This window comes from Garra rufa, chromosome 14 (assembly GCF_049309525.1).
Source record: "Garra rufa chromosome 14, GarRuf1.0, whole genome shotgun sequence".
Taxonomy (NCBI): Eukaryota; Metazoa; Chordata; class Actinopteri; order Cypriniformes; family Cyprinidae; genus Garra; species Garra rufa.
In genome coordinates, this window is record NC_133374.1 from 14,296,703 (window position 1) to 14,313,730 (window position 17,028).

A 17,028-nucleotide genomic window follows, 5' to 3' on the forward strand; every position below is an offset into this window, starting at 1 on the left:
ATGTACATTAGTTCTATTGTTTATAATACATTATGTATTTTAACTGTTTTGGTTAATAAAACCATGATTACTTGCGTTTTATACTTAATTTGGACTAATTATTATTGCCCTATTGCTATTATATATGTATTTTAAGTAATTTTAAATGATATTATTGGTGTTTTTATTTAAAAAAAATGCTAACTTGATTAATCATCAGAATAATCGACAAAATACTCACTTACAAATATTATCATTAGTGACAGCCCTTTGTTGTCATACATTATCGTTCAAAAGTTTGGGAAACGTTTTCTTTTTTGAAAGAATTTTTTTTTAATTCATCAAAGCTACATTAAATTGATCAAAAATAAGTATTTATAAAGCTATTTCAAACTTTTTTCCTAAAAAAAATTTGAAAACTGTATTTACAAAAGCAAAGTAGTATAACTGTTTTCCACATTAATACATGTTTATTAATAATAATAATAATAATAATAATAATAATAATGTTTTTAGCTCCAAATCAACATATTACTTTAATTGCTGAAGGATCAATGTGACACTAAAAACCACAAACAATGACTGATGAAAATTCTGCTTTACCATTTCAAAATATATTGGAATACAATTATTAAATTGAAATAATATTAAACAAAATTCAATTTCTTGCTGTATATTTGATCACATAAATGCAGCCTTGGTAAGCATTAGAGACTTCTTTCAAAATCTTATAGACCCCAAACCTTTGAACGGTATCATATTTATATCATATTTGTATCCGATTTATAATATATATATGTAAATACACATATTATATTACACATATTTTTTTTAAATATACATGTGTATGTGTGCACATTTATACATATAAATATACACAGAACTTTGAATGAATTGATTTTACAGCCCTAAAAAACACATTTGCAAATGTTTAAAAAGATCTCTCAGAACCCTTTAAGCAGTCACTTTCTCTCTTTCTTACAAAATGTAAGCCATTAATAATAAATAACCCATGGGTGGATGGATTTGCTCTGCCCTGAACATTATTGCAGCTCTTTTTCCACTGTGGCTGAATCATAAAGGGCCATGGCATTTTCAGCATATCAGTGGGCAGGATGAGTCTAAGCCAGGGACGATATATAGGTCTGCTGTTGCTGTCAGATAATTCCCCCAACAGTTCTACCCGAGCATGGGGTTGTTTACAGCTGACGGATGCCCACTGCTACTGACTATCACAAGGATAGCTTCCCCAAAGTGCTCTGCTCCCACAGCGGCAAGAGCTAGATCACAATTTCACCTCAAATCTAATATTCTGCATTAGTGTTCCGACAGGATCGCGAAAGAAAAGCAATACAGGAGACTCATAATACTACATCTCCCCGAGCGTGCCATTAAAACGATTGTAAAACAGAAGAAATGTGTTTTATATAAAAGCCGAGCACATTCACCAGCATTCAGTTTCATTCAGCCAACATCTCAAAGCGAGAAAGAACCATTAAGTAGATCCATCTTGAATCCTAAATAAATGATTCCACATAAATAAGAGAAACTGTGGAGTGAGAAAACAGGTTTCAACAAAGAAAAATAGCTTCTTTCAGCAGCAAGACAGCCTACATTCTCACATGGACTCAGAGTCTGTCAGGAGGGATTAAATATGCAACATTTGGCTTGAAAACCTCGGCTTCCTTCAGGAACGCATCCAAGTTCACTGCTCGTTCTCTGACATCTGTCGCAAACTTTCAATCTTTTCATGCCGGTCCCCTGAGGATGTGAGGGCGAGAGAAACACACACGAGGGCCATTTACCAGCTCTCCAAGCGCTACTTACTGTACACGTGGCCGCCCAGACTACATCACTATATAGCGCCCTCCTTGCTTCTGACAACCGCTGGCTATGTTCTTGATAAAATACTGTGAGAAAATCATTTGCCTGAATGACATCTGTGCACATTTTTTTTTTCAGATGTCTCCCAGACAAATGCGAAGAACAGATGCTACTTCAGATAAAGCAGAACAACAAAGAAAAATGAGGGAAATTAGAAGCTTTGGGTGAAAGCTGTACTTGGGTAATCAAAGCGTTTTCAAAGTCTGTTAGGATGAATAGATGCACAGTTCCTACGAACAAATAAGCATACTTCCCTGCTACACAGTATGTGAAAAGTAGTGTGTCAAATCAGCAGGACGCCTAAACACAGTATTCATTATATAAAGCAAACAATAGGGGCCTATGAAATCAGTTTTATTTTTTCCAAATTTTGTTTATTCTATTTGGATTCTGTTTCTTTCCTTTTACAGTTTTAATGGTTAAATTAGAAATATTAATCATATAGCATGTCTAATAAATTGAAATCATGAAATTTACACAATTTAACAGCAATTTATTAAAAGTTTAACAAAAATTAAAATTAAGGCCCAATGAAATACCCTTTAGTTTTTTTTCTCAAATTCAGTTTTATTTTTAACAAATTCTGTGTTTTCCATTAATTGAATGCATATGCTTTCATTAAGTTTTAATAATCAAAAGCATCTCTAATTAATTGATTTTTTAAAAAATATATATATTTTCTTTCTTTCTTTCTTTTACCGTGTTGTGTATTTACATTTTTCTGGTAAATAAATTCTGGCAAATAATTTTTATGGTATATATTCCTTAAAAAACAAATGTTAATTAATACAAAAATTACCACTACTATCATTACATTATGTCATTTCTGTCACAGTTTCTTCAAGTTAAACCAAACCTTTATTTTGACGGGTTGCTGTGAAGACCTTTAAGTTTCTGTTTGTACATTATATGACAATAGTTTTTCTCAAATAAAACAGTAAAAAGTTCATGAAGTAACTCTCAGAGCAGCTCTTGGAATTGTTTATGGATTTATGTGCTTATATATTGTGGCGACAGAGGCTAAAAACTCAGTAGATCCGCTACAGTATGTGTGTAGTAAATGAAACCATGCGTTTACGCCATTCGTTTACATAGAGACACGCAGAACATGCAGGATTCATATTTAAATAGTCTTTTTACAGCTTAATATTCACAGATCACTATCACATTTTGATTTAAGTGTACTGATTTTTGATTTATTGATCCAAATTTGGAAAATTCTGTGACATTCCATGTTATACAGTAAATTCCATTTTTATGACTGGATTCTGCGATTCCGTCCTCGTTTTCTGCATCACGGAAATCATAGTGCACTAAAAAAAACAACCAAGATCATGAAGATTTGTTACAAAAAGCTCTTAAAACTGAGGCTCATACAGCTACAAGAATTAATTACTAATAAATGACTAATTAATAAAATAAATACAATTTATTTATTCATTTATTTATTATTTTTAATCATTTTTACAATTATTTATTTATAATTTTGTATTTATTAATTTGTAATTATTTGCTATTAAATAAATAAATACATAAATAATAGTACCGAAAGTTCCCTACAAAGTGCAGTAACTACGCCAACACTGAAACTGAGAAAAATGCCTTTAAAGTTTTTTAGTTTGGATTTTTACTGCAATTTTGACTCTCGTTTCTCTAAAAATGGGACAAAATTGAACCAGGAGACTTTGCCACAAGACAAAACAGTTGTCACAAAGCCCATTTTGAGCCTTAACTCAATTTTGACCAAATGTGTAGTTACTGCGCTTTGTCTTTGGAGGGCAGAGTAGTAGTAGTAATATTATTATTATTATTATTATTATTATTATATTAATAATAAATCATTAATATTAAATGACAGATTTAAAAAAATCTATACTGTACTGTGTTTAAGTAAACTAAGAATAAAACAAAAAATGTAAAAAAAAAAATTAAAAGTGAATTTAGGCGTTACAACATTCTAATGTACAGTAAAAATGGATATTAATATTTTGGGATTTGCTAAAGACTACAGCTAACAGTATTTTTTAATTTAAAATTTTAAGTGAGGTAATCTAAATGTCAAAATGTTATCCATTTAATACTGACTGTTAAAATTCATTTTAATTAACTAATTTTTATAGCCAGATGATAATGATGGTACCATGCATCCCTAATTATGTTACTGATCAAAGAACAGGCCCTGCCAACATTTCAGATGCAATATGTTCAGGAATGTATCCACAGTACACATCTGCATACCTACATAACATTTCTTCAGCAGTCAAGGAGTTCTTCCTCAAACTCAATATGTATTTTGAAAGCACAGGAATTTGCATTACTTAGCCGTGGAAGGCAGACAGGGAGATGTTTGAACTTCGTCAAGAAATGCATTAATTTACCTCGCTTCCTCAACCACACCTCCAGACATTTCCAATTTCCCAATCAGCCACTGTTTGCCTGAATCAGAATTGTAACTGGCACTTATTTAAAACTCAACTATTGTCCTCAGTATTGGCTTTTCTCTGTGGAGGAAATGGGATTCTAAAGTCTCAGAGCCACAATGAGAGCGGTCACTTTGGTTTGCTTCCGGAAGCCAAATTTATTGTTCATGCATGCGTGCAGTTTTATGCCTGAAGGTCTTTTCGTTGCCAGGTCTTCACAATATTTCCCTGCGCATCATGCTCGTTGCCTCTGTAAGTAGCGAGCTGTGCAAATTACGTGATGAAATTACTAACATTTTTTTAATTAATTACATATTCAGTGTGTACAAGAAGTCATTTGTAGTACTCCATATACTCCGGAACTTGATAATGAACCTACAACTGTTAATCAAAAGAGGGAATGCGTAAAGAGTCGGCAGTGCACAAATGTGAAGCAAACAAAGCGAGTTATTAGTCATTACTTCTTCCATAAATCACAAAGGCGCACTGATATTTATCGAATGGGCACTCAGAGGAGCCCTCAAAGCTGTTCTGAGAGAATCATATTAATGACATGCATTAGTTAGGAGAGACTTGCAAACCACTGCCACTTGAATGGTGTTCCTGACATTAAATGATAACATTCAGTGCTATAGACTATTTGCTGCTTCAGCATTCAGTCGGCGTGTATTAATTCCCTCTTGCTGAGTACTAGACCCTGCTGCGATGATGATTAGGGCCACAAACAGTAGGGGCACTACATAAAATCCAATCTAAAACATAAGTCAATCACAGATCCCTTTTAAATTATGGCTGATATTAAGCCTGAACTTCTCTCTTGACATTTCATTCAAAGTGGATGAGTGGATGCTTTTAAAACACACAGAATTTCATGGCTCTATGAAGCTAATATGACCTGAAAGGAGCGTGACATATCTCTTGAATAAAAGTACCTCTGCTCATCTTTCACATCACTTCACAATCTCACTTTGGAAGTGGGTGGCTAACATGGGGAAAAGGTTTTTCTGATGACCTGTCTGTACAAGGAAAAAGGAAAACTTTAGAGAGGGAGCTGTCAAGGAGGACTTAGCTGAGATCGACAGGCCCTGATAATCACATCAAAAGCTTGTTGTTAAATGTATATGACGGGTCTTCTGTGCTCTAAATAGGCAAATATTGATCGCTCGAAAAATCGAAACAGGATGAAAGTGCAGTTCGACGACAACAAGTTGTGAGCAGAATAGAATTTCATTATTTAAAAAGGTACCAGCATGACGATGTCTCTGCTTAGGCTGTGCACCCTTCACTGAACTGAACTGAAAATTCACATTTCCTAATTGCATGTTACGCTTTTTTTTTTTTTAAAGAACTTGTAATTATTAATCAAAATACCATAACTCGTCCTTCTGAGGAAACTTCTCTCTGGTGACGTACAGTATGTTAGACCTCTCTTATCATTTCATCCACATCCATCCAATCAACCAGCAACAGATGGAGAGAATTAAAGGCTGTGACACCAAACCTCCAACAAAGAACTAGCTGCAACAAATCTGACTGTGTTGTCATCTCACATTTACAAATACATACAACACATTCTTTGGTTTTTCTTTCACCATTTTTGTGTATTTGAACTAGGGCTGGGCGATAAAACGATAACGATATATATCGCGATAGACAAGAGATCGATATCAATAAAAATATGTTCGATAAAACGTTCGATATTTTGTATTCTTCTTCGGCCGCCCAGCCCCCCTTTAACGTCCAGTTAATTTTATTTTCTATATAGCGCCAGGTCACAATAGAAGTAAAGGTTATTTTTCCTACAGAACGGGCCCTTGTTGTTGTATTAAACAAACTAAATAGCCTTATGTTATTAATCTTATTTACACGACGGCATGTCATTTCTGTCTCTACATGATCGCGCGTTTACAATGTCTCCTCACAGATGGGATCGCGGACGTCATTCATAAAAACGGACTTTACTATAGGGCGGAATGCCGCGGAATTCGTCGATTTTTGGATCAATAAATCAAAAGTTGGTCTGTTAATTCATTCCGATCGCGATATGGACTAGTGTCTGTGAAAACTGAAATGCAAAAAGACCGTTTCAATATGAATCCTGCGTGTTCCGTTTGCCTCTGTGTATGAATGGAGGAGACGCGTTTTATTTTCACTACACGCATACTGCACACGTGACGCTCCCGCTAATTTTTGGCCTTTGCATCTCACATGAACAGACAAACTCCAATAAATACATCTCCAAAGCTGCTGTGATTGTCACTTTTTGTCATTTTTACCGTTTCATTAGTGAAACTAGCATCATTCATACTGTATTACACACTGAAACTTCACGGCAACCTGTCAAAATAAAAGTACGGTTTAACATGTAACAGAACAATATTAGTCTTGTATTACTTTGTACAGTATAATGTAGGTGTTTATATTTTCACATTTAAATAATTTACATAAAACAATATATATGATAAAAAATAAAATAAAAAGAGTCACCACTTAATTGTTGAGAAAATAGTATTATTATTAAACCTTTTTATAACTGTATATAATTTTTCTCCTATGTATTAATTTTAACAGTAAAGCTCCGATTATCTTTATTTTTAAAAATAAATCAGTGATTTTTCTTTCATTTGATTATCAGAAAAAATAAAACAATAATTTCTGAAAAAAGCAAAAGATTGTAGGGCCCTATTGTTCAAAATGTTGAAAGTTTTGGACTTATTTTTTCACTGAAATGTTTTCGTTATTACACAAAGTAGGCTAAAGTACCGGGAAAGATGTAATGTTGGCTACTGGCAACCAGCAATCTGTGCAGCAATAAATATTATCAGCCAAGTACTTTGCAACAACCACCTCTGACCTGTGGTCAAGCCGTACTTCTGGGCCATACATTAGCTTGACCATTCACTTCATCGACAATGAAATTGTGACTTTAGACTTATGTTTACATTTTAATTATTTGAGTTTTCCATGGTTGTTGAAATTTCTGTCTTAATAACTGAGGGGATTATGATCAGAGGAAGGTTAAGTTTAAAATAAAATGTTTGAATGTAATATATTTTTCTCCTGGTCCTTATTTTAAATGGGTCATAAAAAAAATATCAATAATTATCGATATCGACCGATATGAAACACTGATATCGTGATATAGTTTTCAGCCATATCGCCCAGCCCTAATTTGAACCCTTTCCAACAATGACTGTAAGATTTTGAGATCCACCTTTTCACACTGAGAACAACTGTCTGAGGGACTCATATGCAACTATTACAGAAGGTTTAAAGACCGATGCTTCAGAAGGAAACACAATGCATAAAACTGTTTGAATTTGAAGATCAGGGTCAATTTAACTTATGTTTTCTGGGAAACATGTAAGTATCTTCGGTAGCTTCTGAAGAGCAGTACTAAATGAAAAAAAAATAAGAAAAATGTACTAGTGGTGGGCCGTTATCGGCGTTAACGTGCTGCGTTAACGTGAGACTCTTATCGGGCGATAAAAAAAAAAAATATCGCCGTTAATCTATTCTCAAAGTTGGGTTGGGAGCTGGGTCTATACTACGCAAGCTATGATGACTTTCACCTGGATATTTTAGCGCGAATTGCACTGTAGGGGGTGAGAACGAGTCTTCGAACCTGTGTGTATGCCTACTGTGAAATTACCACATCAAACGTGACGTGCTAACATGGATGCTGCTATGAAGCCGCCGGGTTTGCTTCAGGGCAGGGGCGTTGCTAGACCCTTTTTACTGGGGCACATTAAACTATATGCAACAACTGAATTGACGCTTCTAAAAGCAACGCAGTTTAACCGAAGACTATGCACGCAGATATCCATGCCCGTGCGCGTCTGTGTATTTAACTGCAACGCGCACGTCGCGCAGCCTTTTACGCAGAAGTACATGCAGTGTAGGAATAGTTGGTTACACAAGTTTGTATAGTTAATTGTGTTGTAAATGTAATTGTCAAGCAGTTTGTGATGCATTTTGGAAACGAGAGATGAGCCCCTGGTCTAATGCGCCACCTGGTTTGAGAAACCCGTTCTCAAACACTTACTTTTAGTCATTATTTGGGTAGCACACATATTCTGAATGTCTACGGCAGAATTCACCACTAAAATGTACACATCTTCATTCTGTTCAAAAGTTTACACCCCCGGCTTTTAATGAATCGCTTTTTCTTCTGGAGCATCAGTGAGTGTTTGAACCTTCTGTAATAGTTGCATGAGTCCCTCAGTTGCCCTCAGTGTGAAAAGATGGATATCAAAATCAAAAAGTCATTGTTGGAAAGGATTTAAATACACAAAAATGATGAAAAACCAAAGAATTTGTGGGACCTGAAGGATTTTCTGAAAAACAGCGGGCAGTTCAGGACAAACAAGAAACTCATGAACACCTATCACTAGACTAAAAAAAATAAATAAAAAAATAACATAACAGTGGATCATTCAGGTAACAACACAGTATTAAGAATCAAGTGTATGTAAACTTATGAACAGAGTAATTTTTATAAATTCAACTATTATTTTCTCTTGTGGACTAATATGTAAACGTCTTATAGCAGTAGTCATTTACTCCCGACATCTGAGCCGCTTAAGATGCAGAGGACAACGTTACTTTCGTTTTTAAAAGGAAAGCGTCGATCCCAATCTACATATGCATCTATGTTCGTGTGAATCATTCCTGATGCCGCTTCACCCACAGCAGAAGTGAGTACAGGGTTTTTTTAATGCATCTTTGCAAATGGCCTTTTTAATAATGTGCTTGTTGGCAGGTTTCGCCGATAAACGCGACTAAATGCGGCTAAAGTAAACATTACAGCTCATAATCCCTCAGCAGAGAGGGGCGGGGCGAGCAGAGCTCATTTCATTTGCATTTAAAGGGCCCATGCGACAAAATGAGCTGATATTTTGCAGAGCTGATTTTGACAGGGTAAAAGGGTGTTTTTTTACACTACTACTAAGATTTTTTTTAACCAAAGTACATTAGAGACTTTTCATTAAGACCCTAAAGAATCATATGAACTTGTGGAAAATGTGGCATCCAATGTGTGGCATTGTGGCATCCAGTGACCCCTTTAAAGCGCCAGTTTCTTTCAAAAGATGACGTGCTCTATTTTGATCACTACGATATAGGCATCAATGTTTATATCCGAACTATGACCTTTAATCCCAGTATTTCTGTGATAATATGAATGACTGTAAGACTGCGTATTTGAAAAACCACCTTGGGTGTGCATTATGTGTAGAATTCAACGGCCTGTTGTCAATTATTCCTTACTTATATACTTGATTTATCCCTTTTAATGGTATAAAGGCTGAAATGCCATTGTATAAGATTTTTTGTTTTTATGAGAACCTGTATCTGTATTATAAATCAAGTCATTTTATGGCTTAATACACTACCGTACATTGTCCAACCCCACTCACACTGTTCATTTTACTTGTGCAGCTCTTAAAAATGGTCATAAATTGCCTTAAATTGATATTATTTAAAATTCTGCCTAAAATTCTGCAGATTGTATTGTACATTTCACTGTAAATAGTGAAATAAAATTCCTTCCTTGATATTTGTTCATACTTGTGTATTGAATTACTTGAAATACTTGTGTATTTTTATTTTATTTTATTTGGGCTAGTTAAATTAATTTTGGGCTACCAAAATCTGAAGAGATTCTACCAAAGATTTTGAAATTTTGCGAGCCCTGAGATGGCTTTAAAGATCTTTAGCTTGACTCTTGATGTAATGGTAACACTATAAAATATCCATCTGTAACATTAAGATTTATAAAAGCTGTAGAATAGAAGTATTGTTCCTTGTTAGAGTGTAACTGTAATGATCAATATATAATTAATATTAATTTTTTTATTCATTTACAAAATATGGTTCAGTAGGTTACTTTTTATTTAAATAGTAGAGCACTAAACATTTTTCTTTTAGTAGCCGTTTTAAAAAAACACCGGTCGATTAATTGATATCGGTATCGGTAAAATCCAATATCGGTCGACCTCTAGTAATTAATTACAGAATTTTTGGGTGAACTAACCCTTTAAAGTAGATATCCGGTGACTGTCCTATTACAGCAGGTTAGTAATTTGGGAGAAAAACGAGCATGCATTGGCATTTCTGTGCTCATCATAAATGCCTAGTTTGTCTCCATCTCCCATGGCTTTCAATCCCAAGCCAAATCCTAAGACTGCCTCTCACTGATAAGCAGAACAGAGCGCGAGTATTCACACCGCCAAGGTGATTTCATGCCATCCATGGATTCCTGCACTTCCTGCATAACTTTAGATATGTATTTGACAGTCACTTTTTCAGACAGTGAGTACTGGTGTGTTTATCTTTTTAACTGTCAGGTGTAAACAGCACTTTTATCTTTCAAAACTGCTAGCTTAAACTGTCTCCTGACTCAAGCGATGGACTAACTTCTAAGGGGAACAGAACAACATCTGTGGGAAAGACTTAACAAAACACCTGCTGGTCATTTACTTTTCACAGTATATCTCATCAGTTAACAAAACATCTTTGATGCACATTTTAAATAGCTTTGTTTTTAAGCTGTGCCTCACAGCAAAACCGCAGTGGCATTTGACTGATCATTTCTTCTGCCTGCAGGTACACACAAAAATATATCTTGTCTCTTAAAGTTTTATTCTGCACATCATAAATAATAAAGCAGGACAGCACTGATATCTTGATATATACATCACTGTAAGACCTTAAAACAAAAAGTTCCTTACAGGGGAAAGCTATCAAAATAGTGCAGCATATTTTAAGTCAGATCAAAGCTCAACATTTTTTCTTCCGTCCCAGTAGGGGCTGATTGGGCAATATACACTTGCCATTTTTTCATTTGGAAGAAAAACATTCAATTCTATGTTTTTCTACATTCTTTTAGAACATTAAATATGTTTTTAGAACAGAAAAATACTGAACACTAGACATTTTATTACTTTTAATTATTTTAGATTTTATATTTATAAAGAAATTCTTATTAGGAATGTTTTTTTTTAGTGCTGGGCGATGATTAATCAGTATTAATCGCTTCCAAAACAAACGTTTTTGTTTATATATGTGTGTGTGCCGTGTATATTTATTATGTATAGATAAAGACACACACATACAGTATATATTTTGAAAATGTATATAATGTATATAAGCAAAAACGTTCATTTTGGATGCGATTAATCACAATTAATCATTGCCCAGCACTAAAAAATAAACTATTTTTCTTGACTTGAATTTACTTTACTACTATTTTACTTTTTTTTTTTAAAAAACACTTAAATATTATATAGCATCCCCTTGTCAATGACTGAATAACATCTGATATATTATGTAAACAAAAACTTTTATTTTGGATGCGATTAATCGCAATTAATTGTTTCCCAGCACTAAAAATAAAATCACTAAAAATAAACTCTTTTTCTTGACTTAAAATTACTTTACTACTATTTTAATTTTAAAAAATCAATTAAATATTAAATAGCATCCCCTTGTCAATGACTGAATAACATCTGATATATTATGTACACAAAAACTTTTATTTTGGATGCGATTAATCACAACTAATCGTTGCCCAGCACTAAAAATAAACTCTTTTTCTTGACTTGAATTTACTTTTATAACTATTTTACTTTGAAAAAAATCTATTGAATATATTATATAGCACCCCCTTGTCAATGACTGAATAACATTTGATATAATATGTACACAAAAACTTTTATTTTGGATGCGATTATTCGCAATCAATAGTTGCTCAACACTACTCTTTTTACATAAAATGTGACTTTTTGTCACAAAAATTTGAATTGTTTATTTTATAAAATACACAATTTTTCTTGTATTTTTTTTCTTTAAATAAGAACCTTAATTAGATCATTTCTTGCATTAAATGTTACATTTCTGTCACAAAAATGAAATTTTAATGTGCAATTTTAGTATTTTAATCTTTATTCCATATTTGTATATTTTTTCTTGTATTTTTACCTTTCGCCAAGATTTTTTTAAATGTTACTTTTGTCACAAAAATTAGGTTTTAATTAGCATTTTTATTTATTTATTTTTTTAATTTTACTGGAATAATAGAGGTATAACGAAAATAATAATAATAATAATACAATTACTAAAGGGTTTGTAATTTTCAACTCTTAAATATTGTTTAATGAAGACTATCATAAAAACAACTCTTAATAATTCTTGCAATTTTAACCAAACTTCATCTCAGTCAGCTACACAAACTCACAACAACCTTCAATGCATCACACAAAAACAAACAGCCAAGACAGACAAATATAAGACCTCAAAATAATGCAAAACTGGCCCAATAGAGCAGGTGATACTTTTGACCTGAAACTCCCTCATGTGCTTGAGACCAGCGGGCCCGGGACTCTGCAGGTGCTAGTACTACTAAAACTAGGTCAGTACCTCCAGATATTAACAACCACTAGTCTCCTTTTCGAACAGCAGCGGAGTGTATCTTCTGTGCACATCAATAATTTCATGAAGTTACGTCTGAGATCCTTCAGCATACATCATGAATTTTGAAGAAACCTAATTTCCCTGCAAATCTAACAAATCGAGAAACTTTGTTTGATAAGTAGCGAAACTGAGACAAAATAAGAGCCACTGATAATATTTCTTATGAGACGCAGAGCACAATTTGCCTGTGGTTCAGGTGCTAGCTAGACACATTAGGATATGAGGAACCACAGGCTTTTTACTATAAAAACAGATGAGGTCCTCAGTCCGACAACCTGAATCGCATTTACGTGACTGGCATGTAGGCAGACAATCTTATATCAAATGCAAACACAGAATTCATGCACTCAGGCAGTTCTAGGTTTGATTTATGAGCTTAATATCCACAAACATCCATATTAAACTGCCTTTATAGGCAGTGATCAATACATCCAACCAGATCTATCTGCACTGGTACGCTTTATAAAACATCTGACGTTACACTTTTGCCCGGCTAGGTTTGAGAAAAAGGTTTCAGTTACATCTTCCAACATACCTCAGATTTCCACACTTCCAAACTGTTGTGTTTTAGACTCTTGCACATCAGTCTGTTCAATTAATTATTTACAGTGACTACTAGATATTCTGGCTGTGGCAGTTTACTCACAGTAAATCACTTATAATGCCCAAAAATGTTGCTCACTAGGTTAGAGACACAATCAATCCAACCTTCAATGCACAGATTACTGTCTAGACAGGCAGCTCACTAGGTTTTGAATTAACCAATCACTCCTATGATGTCTAAAATGCTATCTAGGTAGGCAGCTCAACCATTTAAACAGTGTACTAGACAACTAAGTTTTGAAAAAGCAAGTTTGCATATATTTAAATATTTAATTCATAACTGTCAAAACATTAATTTAAACGCACTCCTTATAAGCTGACGGAGTGCTGCAAAGCACTTACAAGAAAAAGGAAGTGTCATTTGTGGCAGCTTGTTTAAAATAGCTTAACACCCTTGTCACTAGTAAGCTAACAGTTTATTACCAGCATATGATATTCCATTTGTAAAAGAAGAGAAATCTTCCTAGACTGCTGCTTTTCTCATTCAAACAAGCTGCAACATAAATAAACCTAACACTATCAAGCTGACAAACTTCCTTTTGCTAAATGAGTGGAGAAATACTTACCAAGCGACCAAAGCAAGAAATGCCGGGCAACACTGTATCCATGTTGAGAGTTTATGGAAAGCATAGTAGGAAGAAGCGCGGGTAACGGACGCTGCCAGCTCGCTGTAAATGTGCTGTAGCAGAGTGTTTGCACTGATCCTGTATCCAACACTCTCTACTGTGCGTGCCGATCATTACCCAGCTTTGTTTTGCGAGGACATTTCCTGTTGAACGCGCGTCTCAGCTGCGCCCTCTAGTGGCCGCATTGATTACTACTACAAAGGGGGCAGTGCTTGGCACTAGCATTACAAGCGCGATTATTATTATTAAAGTGATAGCCCACAAAAATATGATCATTTTGTTGGACAAAATGGCATAACAGCTACATTAACTTTTAATTAGATATGATAAACGAGGACAGGACGCGTAAACAATCACTTTATACTTTGGGTTCAAATGTATTAACATGCACAAACAATAAACAATACATGTATTATAGTATTTATTAGTCTTTGTTGATGTTAGTTCATGAAAGTACAATTATTCATTGTTAGTTCACGTTCATTTACAGTGCATTAAAAATGTTAACAAACACGACTTTTGATTTTATTGCATTAATTTACATTAAGATTAATAAATGCTCTAGAATAGAATTATTGTTTAGTTTTAGTTTGTGTTAACTAAAGTAGTTAACTAATGAACCTTACTGTAAAGTGTTTTGATTATTTTAAATTATTTTTAATTCTATATTTTTAAATAAAATCTAATATGTTCTCTTTCCAATCAAATCTTAGGGATACTTTTTCGTAAAAGGTTGCATTGTGTCACAAAAATAACTAGGTTTTGTTTTGCAAAAATGGATTTTATTACTTTATTTTTTAAGATTATTTTTATTATATTTTTATGAATTTTAAGGAGATCTTTTTTTGTTAAATGTACAATTTTTGTAATAAAAATTACATTTTAATGTGCAGTAATGAATGGTATTATTATTATTTTTTCCTTTTCAAATATATATATATATATATATATATATATATATATATATATATATATATATATATATATATATATATATATATACACACACACACACACACACACAAAATAAAACCTGGTATTTTTTGTGACAAAAAGTAACATTTTTTATTTTAGGGAGATCATTTTTTGTTAAATGTTACATTTTGTCACAAAAATACATTTTAATTTGCAATAATGATTTTTATTATTATAATTATTTTTCTATTTCTATTTCACACTTATTACATTTTAATTTTCAGTAGTTAATTTTATTATTATAACACTTTTTGTATCCATACCTTAATTTTTTTTTCTTGTCTTTTTTCAATTTCAAACTACAAAAAAAAAAAAAAAAAAATCTATCTTGACAAGTAACGATTCAGTCGTTGGATTTCTGCGAACTGTCAATGAAATATTAATTTCACATTTAAAATTACATTGGAATTTAGACGAAAGCAAAATAACATACAATCATTAGATTTGTTCGACCTGTCTCTAAAGTATTGAACTGGTCAATGTGAAATACATACAATTTTAAATTTTAAAAAGCAAACATTTGTTCGACCGAATCAATAATAAACCCATATATATGTATAGCTAAACCGCCATAAAAAAATAACGACTTGAGATATGTGCTATTTGTCCCTAGCGGCATAGTCTTGTACAGTTACCACAGCAACCCATCCGACGCTCCGAGCTCAGTAGGCTGCGCCGAAAGCTCTGGAACCGTCAACGCAATCACCCCGCGCGGGCTGGAACAAGCAGGGCCGCCGCTACCGCGACTGGAAGTTTCTGGAAAGTTCGCTGAAAAGCGATATATATGGGTCGCGGGTACTAAAATAGTGTGCGCGCTCTCGATTACCGACAGTGACTGGACTGACACACATAGACGGGTTTGTTTATTTGTTTATCTGTTTATCTGACCTGAACACACCGCTCAGCGACCGAGGGAGAGTCCAGGATGGCTGTCGTGGGCTTTGATGTAGGATTTCAGAACTGCTGTATAGCTGTGGTCAAAGGCGGAGGAATCGAGACCGTGTCTAATGAATTTACGGACAGGTGCACTCCGTAAGTGGATGCTGTGCTTGCTAATTATACAGAAAGTTGATCCTCATATATCTTAAATGTGCATATCTACTCAAACTGAAAAGTTACTAGTTAACATTTTAGGACAGTTGATAAGTTGCATGGCTTCTCATACCATTCACCTGTCATTGACATTTCAAAACATCTGAAACTGCACATGTGAGGTCTGTTACTTGAACCCTTTAAATGTATAATATGCCTAAACTTTTTTTCCTTTAGAGCTGTTGTGTCATTTAATCTAAAGAACAGGACCATTGGTAATGCTGCAAAAAACCAGGTGGGAATTCCTGTTCTCATCTGTTATGATTATAATTGAAGCATAGGGGTGCTATATTACCATTCATATTTTCTTTACTTGTTCTAGATGATAACCAATAATGCAAGCACAGTCTCTTACTTTAAGAGACTACATGGCAGATTGTTTCAGGATCATTCTGTGCAAGCACAGAGGGCTAGTTTACCATATGACCTGGTTCCACTGAATGATGGGAAAGTTGGAGTCAAGGTAAACACTGTGTTCATTAGTCCCATAAAGGATTATCCAAGATGTACAGTTGAGGTCAAAAGTTTACATACACCTTGCAGAATCTTCTAAATGCAAATTATTTTACCAAAATAAGAGGGATCATACAAAATGCATGTTCTTTTTTATTTAGTACTGAACAAAGAAAGATATTTCACATAGTAGACTACATGTAGCCCACAAAAGAAAATAAAAGTTGAAATTATAAAAATGACACTGTTCAATGTTTACATGCACTTCATTCTTAATACAGTGTTGTTACCTGAAAGATCCACAGCTGTTTTTTGTTTGTTTGTTTGTTTAGTGATAGTTGGTCCTGAGTCCCTTACTGAACAGTTAAACTGTCAGAAAAAAACTTTAGGTCCCACAAATCCTTTGGTTTTTCAGCATTGTGTATTTGAAACTTTTCCAACAATGACTGTATGATTTTGAGATCCATCTTTTCACACTTAGGACAACTTAGAGACTCATTTGCAACTAGTACAGAAGGTTCAAA

General features: G+C 33.8%; 2 protein-coding genes across 2 annotated transcripts in view; one reads left to right on the top strand and one right to left on the bottom strand.

Moving 5' to 3' along the window:
• The window catches only part of b3glcta (beta 3-glucosyltransferase a), a 397,462-nt gene extending 383,346 nt beyond the window's left edge, over positions 1-14,116 (bottom strand). The window contains exon 1 of the mRNA XM_073817308.1: positions 13,925-14,116. Within this exon, the coding sequence (XP_073673409.1) occupies positions 13,925-13,988 (64 nt within the window). The 5' untranslated portion in view covers positions 13,989-14,116. The remainder of the gene's footprint in view (positions 1-13,924) is intronic.
• A 191-nt stretch (positions 14,117-14,307) lies between these two features.
• hsph1 (heat shock 105/110 protein 1) overlaps positions 14,308-17,028 on the top strand; it is a 46,817-nt gene continuing 44,096 nt past the window's right edge. Inside the window, 5 exon segments of the mRNA XM_073817309.1 lie at positions 14,308-14,329; positions 15,792-15,885; positions 15,887-15,991; positions 16,229-16,286; positions 16,374-16,514. Of these exon segments, the coding sequence (XP_073673410.1) occupies positions 14,308-14,329; positions 15,792-15,885; positions 15,887-15,991; positions 16,229-16,286; positions 16,374-16,514 (420 nt within the window).